The 13,046-nt window shown below is 37.1% G+C and overlaps 1 protein-coding gene across 1 annotated transcript in view; it reads left to right on the forward strand.

Annotated features, from left to right (window-relative positions):
- GMNC (geminin coiled-coil domain containing) overlaps positions 1 to 5,715 on the forward strand; it is a 183,615-nt gene extending 177,900 nt beyond the window's left edge. The window contains exons 6-8 of the mRNA XM_040621735.1: positions 1,721 to 1,809; positions 3,198 to 3,314; positions 4,862 to 5,715. Coding sequence (XP_040477669.1) covers positions 1,721 to 1,809; positions 3,198 to 3,314; positions 4,862 to 5,482 — 827 coding nt within the window. The 3' untranslated portion in view covers positions 5,483 to 5,715. The remainder of the gene's footprint in view (positions 1 to 1,720; positions 1,810 to 3,197; positions 3,315 to 4,861) is intronic.
- The last annotated feature ends 7,331 nt before the right edge of the window (positions 5,716 to 13,046 follow it).

A 13,046-nucleotide genomic window follows, 5' to 3' on the forward strand; every position in this document is an offset into this window, starting at 1 on the left:
AGCCCAAAGACTCCTGCATTTTACCACCTAAATAACCTGCTTTTCTATACTTACCAGATAGTGAAAATGGGAATCTTCCCCTTGTCCACTGGACCATACGTATTTCTCCCCACACTTAACAGTTCCTGGAGACTTCCAACCCACTGAGGGATTTTGGGTTGGGTCAAAGTTTTATAAACAATACTATGAGATGATCTTGGAGTCAAGACACCAGTTGGTACATTTCTTTTGGAATTCAGGAAAGTTTCTCTGGGTATAAGAGAGAGGCAAGGAAAGCTACTAACTTACTGTTTTATTTCCTAAGGAAGTTCTATGAACAGTGTCCTATAAGTGGAGGAAAAAAACTGATTTCTTTTTGCTCAAAGAAGACTTCAACTTTGGAGGGAGAGATAACTTTGTGATGGAAAATTATGTATTAATTATCACCTGGGGCTAAGTAAACAGTATTTACAAGTATTAAAGGAATTTATATATTAACACTCTTGTTTCTAGAAAAACTGATAGGCACTTCAATATTAAGTATCTGTACTCCTGGTACTGCCACATTAGTGTGTGTGTGTGTGTGCGTGTGTGTGTGTGTGTGTGTGTGTGTGTGTGAACTTGAGAAAAAACAAACAAAAAGCCCAAAAATATTGAAACACACTTATATGTCGGGAAGGGAGTTGTTCAGTTTTATCTTTCTATCACAAGTGACAGAGAAGACAGAATGCCCAAGAATATGAAACCAAACTGTATAAAATTCGATTCCTGTCTCCTTACTCATCATTCTAATTTCATCAAAAGTATTTCAATAATATATCAGTTTCAGTAGAGCTGGGCAAGAGTCAGACTAGATGAGGAAAATCAAAGTAAACCAATATAGCATGCCCAAGCATAGTTTTTACTCGCAGTTATAGTGCTATCAAATATGGGGGGAAAAACTCTACAAAAGCATAAAAGACATGCAAATGATGACATTTCAAATGCATGAGTTCAGCGTACAGTTTTGAGATTTTCATCAAGGTCTTCAGAGAAGCAAGGTCCAAATTTTTATTTTATTTTATTTTTATTTTATTTTTTTATAATATTTTTTTATTATGTTAGTCACCATACAGTATATCCTTAGTTTCTGGTGCAGCGTTCCATGATTCATTATTTGTGTATAACACCCAGTGCTCCATGCAATATGTGCCCTCCTTAATACTCATCACCGGCCTATCCCAAATTATAATTCTGAATGTTCATCAGCTTTAAGTGGCAAGCAAGAAGGCAGAGATTTTCACCTGGGGAAAAATGGTAGCATCAAGAATAGAGCCAAACACTATGTTATTAAGCACTAGACCTTAGAAAATAAGAAAGAAAGTTGGAAAACAGTGGGCTACAATGTTATGCCAAGTGGGGGAAGGATCAATAAATATTTGAGTGAATTCATAGTGCAGATGGGATGGTTTTTATAAATTTAGCCGGTGGGAATTTATATATTAGGAAGAAATGTGACCTCCTAGCTCCTAAAAATTCACCCCTTCAGCCATTTTGGCATATAGTCTATAAAGTTTGTCTTTCATAGCATGCTTATCCCTTCTGGAAGGCTTTAAATATGTTGTTTCCTGTGTGGAGGCAATAGCTATTTTTAGAAAGGTAATTGAATCTGTGAAACTGTCTGAAATCCTTCAGTGAGCTCTGTATTACACAAAAACTGCAAGTGTGTTTTCTCAGTTATCCATTTGGTATTTTCACAAAGAATCATCCAGTGACTCCAGTTTCCCTGTTCCTAACTCGTGTTCATGGGAAGAGGCCCAGCTTTCCTCTCAGCTCTACAGAAACAAGCAGGTATGCGTAGATCATCAGAACACTGAGACTGCACCAATGTGTCCTATGTAGTCGATTCTTTCTTTTTTTCTTTTTACTTTTATTTTCTTTTTAATTTTTTTTTAATTTGAGTAGAGCTGACTCTCAATGTTACATTCGTTTCAGGTGCATAACATAGTGATTCAACTTCTCTATAAATTATTCTCACCACAAGTGTGGCCACCATCTGTCACCATGCAACGCTACAACAATATTGTTAACTGCATTCCTTATGCTGTGCCTCTTATTCCCGTGACTTATTCATTCCATAACTAGAAGCCCGTACCTGCCCCTACTCTTCACCCATTTTGCCCATCCCCTCCCTTCCCTCTGGCAGCCATCAGTTTGTTCTCTATATTTATGGGTCTGATTCTGTTTTTTTGTTTCCTTCTTCATTTGTTTTGTTGTTTAGATTCCACCTATGAGTGAAATCATGTGGCAGTTGTCGTTCTCAGTCTGACTGACTTCGATTCGATGCAGTTTATTCTTAACATCGTCCCTTACCGTCACCATGCCTCTTTTCCCTTGTTAAATTCATGTGTTCACTTTCAGTTTAGAACCAAAGTGGATATATGTCCAGAGCGATGGACATGAAGAGAGGTGATCAGTGTCAGTGGGAAAAACAACAACAACAAAGTTAACAACACCGTCCGAAACCCTCTAGGAGGACCTACAGTCAGGCCCTGGCTTCACACGTTGTAGTTATCTGACCTCTAGAATCCTCTTTTACCTTACCTATGGCATTGAAAGATTTATGCTGCCTTCCTCAGAGGACTGTTGGAGAGACCGAATGATATACTGAGTATGATAGTATTTTTTAATCTATAAACATAGCTCATCACTTGGAGAAGGAATGATGATTATAAAGTTTTTGCAAAGATTGCTTCATTTTCCATGTTTGTTGTTGTTGTTGTTCCTGAGAGAGTAATTTAATCTACTGGATATACAAACAGATCAATCTGAAGATGAGGGAAGCCAACCCCCCCCTTTGTTTTTCTTCTTTTCTTAACGTGCAAGGAAGGAGTCCAGCAAAACCTTTCTAAACACCTTTTTCTATTTTTAAACAGTTGCACGCAGCTTATTTTCCTACAGACCTTCCCGATCCCCTTGTGGTTACAATCTTAAAAGTCATATAATCTCTTCAAATACTTTGCAATGAATAAAAATTGCAGAGCACAAAACTGAACAATGGGGTGGTAGGTGGGTGTAGATTGAATTTAGGCCTTAGAGGACAAGGGCTCCCTGAGGTTTGGTTCATAAAACAAATAGAATAATAATCAAGTTTAAGCAGGTTAAGGATCAGTGGCATTATTATAAGGTTACAAAGTCAATATAGCAAAGGGCCCTTCACCATTGTATGCTTTTTGCAGCTCCAAGATACTCTGGTACAGAAGGAAGAAGAACTTGCTAGGTTACATGAAGAGAATAATCATCTCAGACAATACCTGAATTCTGCTTTGGTTAAATGTCTTGAGGAAAAGGCCAAGGTATGTAAGTATCTCATTTATAAAAGCAGAGCAGTGATTTGAGAACGGAGACTATTTGGGTAAAACTGCTGAAGTGTAAGAGGTGTATTGAACACATGGCTTCAAAGGCATTCATAGGCTAGATGGATTTTTCTGAAAGAAACATAGCACTTCCTTAATAATTTTTATGTATCATTTCTTGGAAGTATCTAGACTGCATATTTTAACCATATATTACAAAAAGAGTTGTTTAAGAATCAAAAGCCAGTCCAAGGAATTGCTAAGACAGCAGAGCTTAATCAAAAGACAGAGTTAAATGGATGGAACACTGGAGTGGGAATCCGATCTGAAAGATACTTGGTTCTTTTAATTCTCTGCTTGGCTTTTGGTAAATCTCTCTGTCACTTAGCCTCACTTACCTTTATCTGTAAATGCAGGGGCTAAAAGATCCTTTAAGAATCTCCCCAGCTCTAAAATGTTATGAATAGGGCTGGAGCCCAGATCTCTTGACTGGCGATTGGGTATCGTCAATTACATTATCTTTTAGTGAACTTTTTTCTTATACTTTTAAAATGGACTATTTCTAACTCAAGGACAAATAGCTTGTCCACAGTCTCTTTCTGTTCTTCTTCCTTTCTTTTGGGTTTCATATTTTTGTTATCTTTTTGCCATTCTGTTATCATTATTGCTTCTGTCATTAATCTTTACCTTGCCGCTAGACAAGCTGCATTATTTGATATTATTTAATTTAAATTGATGATGCTTCTTACCATTTTCACTGGAAATAAGAGTTCAGAGAAGAAAGGGTACCATATCTGATTCCTTTACACTTCAGTTATAAGCCAGTCAGCTTTGTTAAGAAAAGGAGCACATCTTAGAGGTATTACCTTGCGCTCCTAACTCCAGTCACCATTTTGTAAAAAAGGACATATATTAAATTAGTAAATGATATTGATGAGGCAGTTTTCTTCTCTCTTTTCCCCAAGTGTTCAAGATGTAGAGTAATACATATCCCATGAGAGTGCTACGGAAGTTAACAAAATAGGAAGAAGCTGTGTTAGATATTGTTTCAGTCAGTTGCTCTGTCTAGATTCAGACGACTTCGATTTAATCTAGGCCGCATGATCCTTAGTAAGTCACTAGTAGGCCTGCGCCTCAGTTTCCTCACTAAAGTGGATTTTATAAAATGAGATTATTATGCATGCAGTCAGTGTTCAATACATGATAGTTGCTATTATTGTCATTATTATAATACTAATTACTTCCCTGAATTGAAAATTTAAAGACATTATTTATTTCTTTCAACTTTTTAGTGATTAGTAAAAAACACGAATGATGGTTTCCAGGTAGTTACTTGTCATTATAGATTTTAATTTAGAAACAGAAACTAATCCAATTACTTTTACGTATGTGTGTGTGTGTGTGGGGGGGAGAATGGAATTTTAATCACGTTTTCTAAGAAATTAAGGTGACTAGTAAATATGTGAAGGAGTTTTAATTAGACAACAGTAAAGAAAATTATCTTGGTTCACTATCTGACTGTATATTTTCAAATACTACTTCCTTAGAAATTGCTGTCATCAGATGAGTTCTCCAAAGCATGTGGACAANTCAGAAAGGGAAAGAGGAAACCCAAAGAGCAAAGATATTTTCCTCCTGAGATCCCCCATCACAAAAAGGCCAAGAGAAACCTCTCTAGTGAATTTGCTAAGTGTGAAGAACAACTTGGGCCCCCTGTGGACCCTTGGGTTCTTCAAACACTTGGGTTGAAAGACCTCAACACCATCGATGACACTTTATCAGCTAACTACAGTGCCCACTCCTCTCATCCCAGAAGAATTGCCAGCACATTTCCCCCATTTCTGGATGATGCAGTTGATTATGAAAATGTCCCCAGGGAGGATCTGCCCATTGACTATGGGGGTGACCGAGCAACCCCCTCACATAGCACTGCCGGGCACAGGGAAGATTTTCCCTTCCTTTCTCAACTTTCAAATCCCCCAGAAGGGATGCACACTCCTCCGTACTATACTTCTGATGTGTCACCCAATAAAACAGAGATGGCTTTTTCCACATCCCTGAGCCCTCACTGTAATGTGAAAACTCATTCCTTCCACCAGGGACAAGCCTTTGTTTGTCGAGATGAGGAGGGAGGCTGGAAGTTTACCTGGGTCCCTAAGCAGTCTTAGTGACCCCCTTCTATCACAAAAGACTGCCATAAACTCTGTTTACAAAGACCTCTCTTCCACTTGAACCTGACTATTGGGAACACGGAAGCTTTTGCCCCAACTGTCTCCTGCCACTTTAAATGTCACTCTCAATTACCCACTTAAATCTGCAGAGAACAGCTTCCAAGAATACATAATGAAACATGCCTACTCTTCTTTCACCTAAATTTGACTTGTTTACACACCAACGCCTGCTGTTGACTTCCTCCCTTCACCCCGTACCTGAAAAGGTATTTTCCAATTGCCTGAATATTCCTTTGAGGCCTGCATATGCTGTTCCAATTATAACACATCTAACAGCTTTTCTCCTTCCGTCAAGCAGTTTAAATGTTCACAGCCTCCACCCTCTCACTTTTATCCTATTCTGCTCCTCTTCATTTCTGAAAACTGCCCTTAGAGTGAACACTATTATTGGTCCACGTGCCTGTTGCTGAGTGTTCAGATCGTGGGGGTGGGGTAGAAACAAGGGTCTTTGGCCATCATCCGTCCCAAAGACATGATGTAGATATGAGCAGTGTCACAGTGGTGCGGTTCAGCAAGTTAAGTGACAAAGAGCCTCTTCCAAGAGCAGGAACTACTGAATAAGCAATACTGCTGATAAATTAAAAGATGAAAGAGAATTAAAATGACTTCAAAAGGTGCCACAGTGTATCAGCTTCTAGAGACACCTGGCATTGCCTCTTTAACCAACATGACTCAAACTAGAACAATTTTGAGGGACGTTTGGTGACAACAAGTCATCATCCTAATTGTCCAGATGCCGTCAGACTTCTGGCCCTGCAAGTATAGTCTAGCCCAGCTCTGCCATCATCTCCCTCATTCATTCATTTATTTATCTAATCATTTTTTCATTCATTGGCCCACCAAAATATTTGTACAATACCTACCATGTACCAGGCACTGTGCTGGGGGGAGTGATAAAATAAGTGTGAACGAGTTACACCTTGTGGGCCCCTCGTGAGACTTTTTTGCCCTGACCTTGAGAAGCCTTCTTCCCAAGTGTGAAGATTCCGTTTTCCTGGTTGCAGATACAGCCGCTGAATGAGATCATCACTAACATTCTATACACTGAGGCTGGGTCCATCAGCTTTACTCCAGCACTCGCATCCCAGCTCACTCTTCCCTTTAGTTTTGATAGACACTATAGGTATAATGGGTGAGCTTTACATACCATTTTTTTTTTTAAACGTGAGCCATTCATAGTTGACACAAGAAACCATTGCTCTGATCACAGTGGTCTTTTTCTGGTATGAGCCCATGTTGTAGGTTAATTCAGTCTAACTATGTGAGAGTAACTTGCATCTAACAAATAGAGACATTAATTTTTAAATAAGTGTGCATAAATTTAATGTAAATGTTGACATCAAAAACTTCTCTCTTTCTAAATAAAAAAATATATTCTTAGTGCTCATATTAGTTCTCCTCAAGCTCCCTCTTTCGCAGAATAATTAACGTATCAAAGATGTGCTCCTCTGTTTTTTTGGAGAAAACTTCAGTTAGCGATAAAATCCACCACATTGAACCTCTTTCCTGTTTTTCTGTTTTCTACCTCTGGATAAGTCGTGTTGTACCATCAGTGTCTGAGAACATGAGTGTGCCCTTTGGAATTCTTTGTAACCGAGACATGACTTTTGTTGTTGTTGCTATTTGGTTTTTGCTTTATTTTGGTGATTATGAGCAAGTAATCTATTTTAGAAAGTTTTGTTACCACCTAGTTTTCTTTATAATCTGTGAAGGAGAATCTAAGATATAACTAATATTATTCTCCAGAGTATTTTCATGACTTATGAAGAGATAGAACACATTCTATTTTCTAAAACAAAAACAAAAACAAAAACAGTAACAAAGAAGTGCCTTTTACATTGCAGTATCGGTACCCCTGGTGCGTGAAATTATCTTTTTAAAATAACAAATTTAAGAATAAGATTAAAGAATTAAAACTGATTGTAATACCCTAGGAATCAAGAAAGCAACATAACTACTTTAAGTAAGTCTAAATGGTCAAGCTGTAAAACAAAATCCATCAGTCAACAAATAATTATCTTGCATTTCTGTGTGCCTTGTCATGTGTTATGGACCACGAGGAAACACCCAGGCTTAGCACAATGCATTCGGTAGATAAAACAGAGCGTCATAAAATGTAACCATTTTTAAACGAAACTTGGTCTCAGCCTGGTTTAAGGAAATTACAGCACATTTGGGATAAATGACGGTAACTTGCTCTGGCTTATACTGTGGATGAAAGAAAATTACCATATCTTGCGACCATATCTGCAGACATTTGATTCTCATTTGCATTATGTATAGAAATTATTTTGTTGATGTTTGAGAAACTGGAAATTTCTCTCACCTGAGTTTATGTTCAACTTATTATGGTTTTTCCATGCCACTCCAGTAAACCACAGTTAATATTTCATTAACGTAAAATGAGAAATAAAAACTAAGTAGTTGTGCTTATGATGGATTCCTTTATATTGTGTTTAACATTTTCTAGTTATGGATTTTCTTCTCCTAGGTTTTAACCATAATCCTATTGATCTGTTCCTCTTTTGTATGATGTATATGGCCAGACCAGTTTTCAGCATTTAGGGTTGAAGGGTTCTTTTCCTTATCTAGGATACATTAATGAGACTTTCAGATGCTAAGTGGCCTAAAGAGTCAAGTGCTTTGTGGGCACAGCAACCTAACCTCCCATAAAAACTAGTATCTGGCATCAATTTTTCAAATTTGATGACATTTCCTATGTTCTCTGATAATCTGAAAATAAAGCCTACTTGTATCTTGCTAATATCTGGAGAATAAGGGCACTTGAAAGCCTCAGTTATACAGGTGACACTTAATGAATGGGATTAATTTAAAACTGCAGTGATGCTAACCTAAAATCTTGAAAAACTAGAAGAAAAATAAAAACCTGAATCAATGGAAAAAATTGTTCTATTTTATCTATTTCAAAAAAACAACTTTTTTTCAATGTGACAAATGAATTCAACAACCAACCTACATCACAGGTTCAAAGGAAAGTGTAGAGTTTAGACACCCAGTGGTAATTTTTTATGTTTACTTCTTGTCTATAAAGTAAGGATACACAAATTTACATTTGTTTCAGCTTACCAAAAGATTCATGTGGGTAAATATTAGACACATCATTTTTTCTTTATTTTTCATGAAACCAAATAAAATTGGTTTACAAGCTACAGACGCATGACGTAAGTACATTTCTTAACGTATTTGTCATATTTTTATCTACATTTTTTCTTACGTGAGCAAAACCAGACATCCAGGTATAATTCTTATGATGGATATTCTATAAATGTAAAATATAATTTAACATTTAATATTTTGAATGACTTTGATTTGTTTGTGATTTAAAATATTTCTAATTATATGTGAGTCAATTTTGTAATGAATTCATTTCTAATAAATAAATAAATGGCAAAAAGTTACTTACTCCTACTTTTGTCCCTTATTTTAGAAATGTTTTTCAATGAATTGAACAACAGACTAACAAAAAGTTTTCTGTTCTCATTTCTGCCGCAAATATGATGCACAGAAACAATATATATTTTAATTTCCAAATAGTGTAAGATTAATAATTGAGGTACTTATCCAAAAGATAATAGCTTGTGTCCAGCTCTGCAGGAGGTAAAGGATAAAATGTGTGCTCAAACTAACTTGCCTATTAATGAGAGAAACATAAACATGCTTAATCAAAGCAAGGGAATAATTAGCTCTCATAACTGACAAATTTATACTTTAGCTATGGCTGGGTCTAGGTGCTCAAGGAATATTGTCAGGAATCTGATTGGGGATCTAAAGAAGACTGATGACTAGGAATGGATTCTGGAGAGTGTTAAGATAGTACTTGCCACACAAAAGCATGACAGAAACCAGGAAGGGATTTGAAGAGCAGCAAGCTATAGCCCATAAGATATTCTCTAGATTTGCAACGTTCTCCTTGTCCTTCACATTGCAATTCCCCAAGGTGAATAAAGCCTCAGTTAAATATTCTAGTTACAGAGTCTGGCATATGAAAATCATGGGCAGATTTCTCCTAAGTTCACTAGATAGGCCCTATATCCCTAAAAGGAAGATTAATATCAAGAGAAAATGGTTTGAGACTTGCATATCAGGCCAGGAACCCATTGCTAGGTGGAGATTCTCCTATTATTACCAGTCATGGATAACCTGGCTTTTACTTAGTGTCCTTATAGGGATATTTGATTGATTTTTTCTTAGAGAACACTACAACTATGCCTCACTCACTCTAAATGACCCTTGAATGTTATCAGGACAGGTTATTGGGAACCTCTTATCAGGAAGAAGTAAGTATCTTGATTCCCATTTTACAGATGAGAAAACTGGCTCTAAGTTTTTTATGGATCATGTTATAATAAGTAGTTGAGTCCCAAGGTGAACCCTGGCACTGACTTTGTGTCCAATTCTCTTTCTACTGTATCACACGATGATGATGTTTGGGACCAGTAAATGGGCTTACAGTCCTGTCTGTTACAAACTATTGTAGGTTTCAGAGCCAGGGGCCTGGAAGTATGGAGGGGCTCTGACATCTTTGCTTACATTCATTGGAGGGCTCACCTGGATCCAGTCTTTTAATCCTATCATTGCTAAAAGGGATTGTTCATAAGACACCTAATTCATTCTCTATCGTTTCAAAAGAGAGAAGTGAATAAATTGAAAATTATTGCAGAAATTTGGGATAAAAGGAGTAGGATGGGAAAGATAGACTACTCATGGTAAAAAGTATTAATATGCTTCTTAAATGAAAAAAGTTGGATAAAGGAAAAGAGAACTATCTCTTCCAATTGCTTCTATTAATAGAAAGTCTTAAAGCAGGCTCTTTTCTTCTTTTGTCTAAGAAATAGATTTTATACCTGTTTGAGGAATAGCCTTACTCCCTTTCCTGGCAATACTTTTAAGTATAACTCTAAGGGACAGTAAAGTCATTGAAGAAGCATATTCACAGTGCTGATCCCACTCCTAACACATGACGGGCGTTCAATACGCTCACTTTGGAAATCAGGGGTTAAGTAATACCTTTTCAGGGACACAGCAGATTTTTTATTTCTTCCCCTCATCTCTCTTCCAAGCTTGTAATATGAAATAATAAGGCATAGAAAGGGTGTTTCAAGGTGATTTCTTAGTACCCAGTGGCTCGTCCCTCTGGGATGAGACCCAGGATTTCAGATCTATAACCACAAGTTTTCTAAAGGTAATGTTTCCTCAGGGCCCCCCAATTGCTCTAAACCTGAGAGCAGAAGCCCTTTAATAAGCGTGCAGTGAGAAGTCAGAACCTCTTGTTTCAGTCAGACAAAAGGCCAAAAAACACCCCTCTTTTTATTTGGTCTCCTGAGATTTGCTACCTTGGAGAAGCCACAAAGTCATTGTTCTTCCATCCCTGGCACACAGGGGACTTGTCATGGGTGGAACAGGGGAGTGGGATCTGCACAGTGCAGCCCATGGCCGCATCCATTACTGGAGCTGCGTGTGCACCCCAGGAACCTCAGCCTCCTTCCGCAGTGGAGCACCATACTGCCGGAGCCTTAGCCTTTCTTTCTCTTGCTTTTAGGGATCATAAGTAGTTCACCTAGCCCATCCTAGGGTCCTCACTCCGCTTTTCTACAATAATTTTAACGAATATGCTGCTTTCTTTTGAAGTGATAGAGGATGGATGGGGCTTCTTGTGAACCATCCTGTTAGCAACAATGGGAAAAAAAAGGACTGGAGACCTACAAGAGCCCTTTGACAAATGCAAATAGTATCGTTTCAAGGACCTTGGAATGAGCTCTTAGGAGATTGTTTAATATCTATGATAATTCTTAGAATTTATTCATGTCAGTAGATAAGAATACAGACAAAGATTCACACTCCCCTTTCTTACAGTGCAATGATATCACGAACAAAAAGCTCTGCTCAACACATCGGATTCCTTCACTCACAGCTGTATGACCTCAGAAATTAATTCAATCTTCTTTAGCCTCAATGTACAGTTGACCCTTGAACAACATGGGTGTGAACTGCGTATGTCCACTTATACGCAGATTTTTTTTATAACTACAGTACAGTACTAAAATGTGTTTCCTCTTCCTTATGATTTTCTTAATAACATTTTTTCTCTATCTACTATATTGTAAGAATATGGTACATAATACATATAACATATAAAACATGTATTAATTGTCTGTTTATGTTATTGGTAAAACTTCAGATCAATAGTAAGCTATTAGTGAAGTTTTTGAGGGGTCAAAAGTTGTACATGGATTTTCAACTGTGTAGGGGGTCAGTACCCCTAACCCCATCTGTTGATCAAAGGTCAAATTGTATTCAACTGTAAAATGGAGCTAATGTTTGCTCTATCTTACAAGTTTTTGAGATAATCTTGTAATATTAAAGAATGACGGGTAAGTTAAGATTCAGTCATTTATCACAACCTTCACACAGAATAAAAGTCCATTTCCATTTAATTTTTGAGTGGAAAACTTCATACTTCATAAAAGGTAATGCTAAAAATCAGTTATACATATTTCTACTGATTCACTTCAGGAAACACTCACTATTTTCCAACTATGTTCAAAGTACAATTTTATGTTCTACGGATCATGGCCCATGTCTTTTAAGAGTTTAGAGGTTGGTAGCAGAGGGAAACTAGGAAAGGATTCATTGAACACTTGAGGTCAGAGACATTCGTTGGGTATAGAGTTAGAATTGCATCAGTAGGCATAGAGATAGGAGAAAAAAAGGAGAAGAAGATCTCAACAGGCAAAATATGAGGAATATTCAGAGAATGATGAGTAGCCCAGGTGACTGAAGGTAGATTTTTATAAAATAAAGCATCTTTTTTGGAATCCAGCAAAAATTTCTGTACAATGAAACACACTGTAGCCTCTAAAAATGTTCTATTAATAATTAAAGTGAAACCTATAAAATCCAAAAGGGTAAGGACAATAACTTAGATATATTATTTGCATCCTTAAAATCAATTCGGTCATCACCTTTCATGCTTATTTACAATGGTATTAGAATAATAACTAGTGTCAACTTTTATAGATTTCTTTTAAAATGCTCTCAATATCTTAAGACTGAGTCAGGCTGACCCTTCACAGACAAGGGTATGGGGATGTAGGCAGTAGAAATTACCACTTATCCCTGATTCATACCACCAGTTTGGTTTCAAAACCCTCAGATTTTGTTTGTTTGTTTATTTGTTTGTTTGTTTAACAGGCTATTCTAATATTTCCTTGAAGATCTTAAGTGTGCTGCACATATAACACGAGGACTAGGGAGAATATATAGTGATTGTCATTATATTTTTGGAATCTTCACTGATAAGAGTGCCTACCACAAGCACTTTCCCGTTAAAATTAGGGTAAGGGAATTTCTCCCTTGGAGCTAATGTAGGTATGGAAGAGAATCATGTAAAGATTACAAGACACAAGTAAGAAAAAGGATGTGAACTTCTGCTTCTTGGATAGACACTGGCTGCAGCAGTATGATCTTGCATGGCAGGAAA

The sequence above is a fragment of the Ursus maritimus genome, unplaced genomic scaffold (genome assembly GCF_017311325.1).
Source record: "Ursus maritimus isolate PB19 unplaced genomic scaffold, ASM1731132v1 scaffold_4, whole genome shotgun sequence".
NCBI classification, from domain to species: Eukaryota; Metazoa; Chordata; class Mammalia; order Carnivora; family Ursidae; genus Ursus; species Ursus maritimus.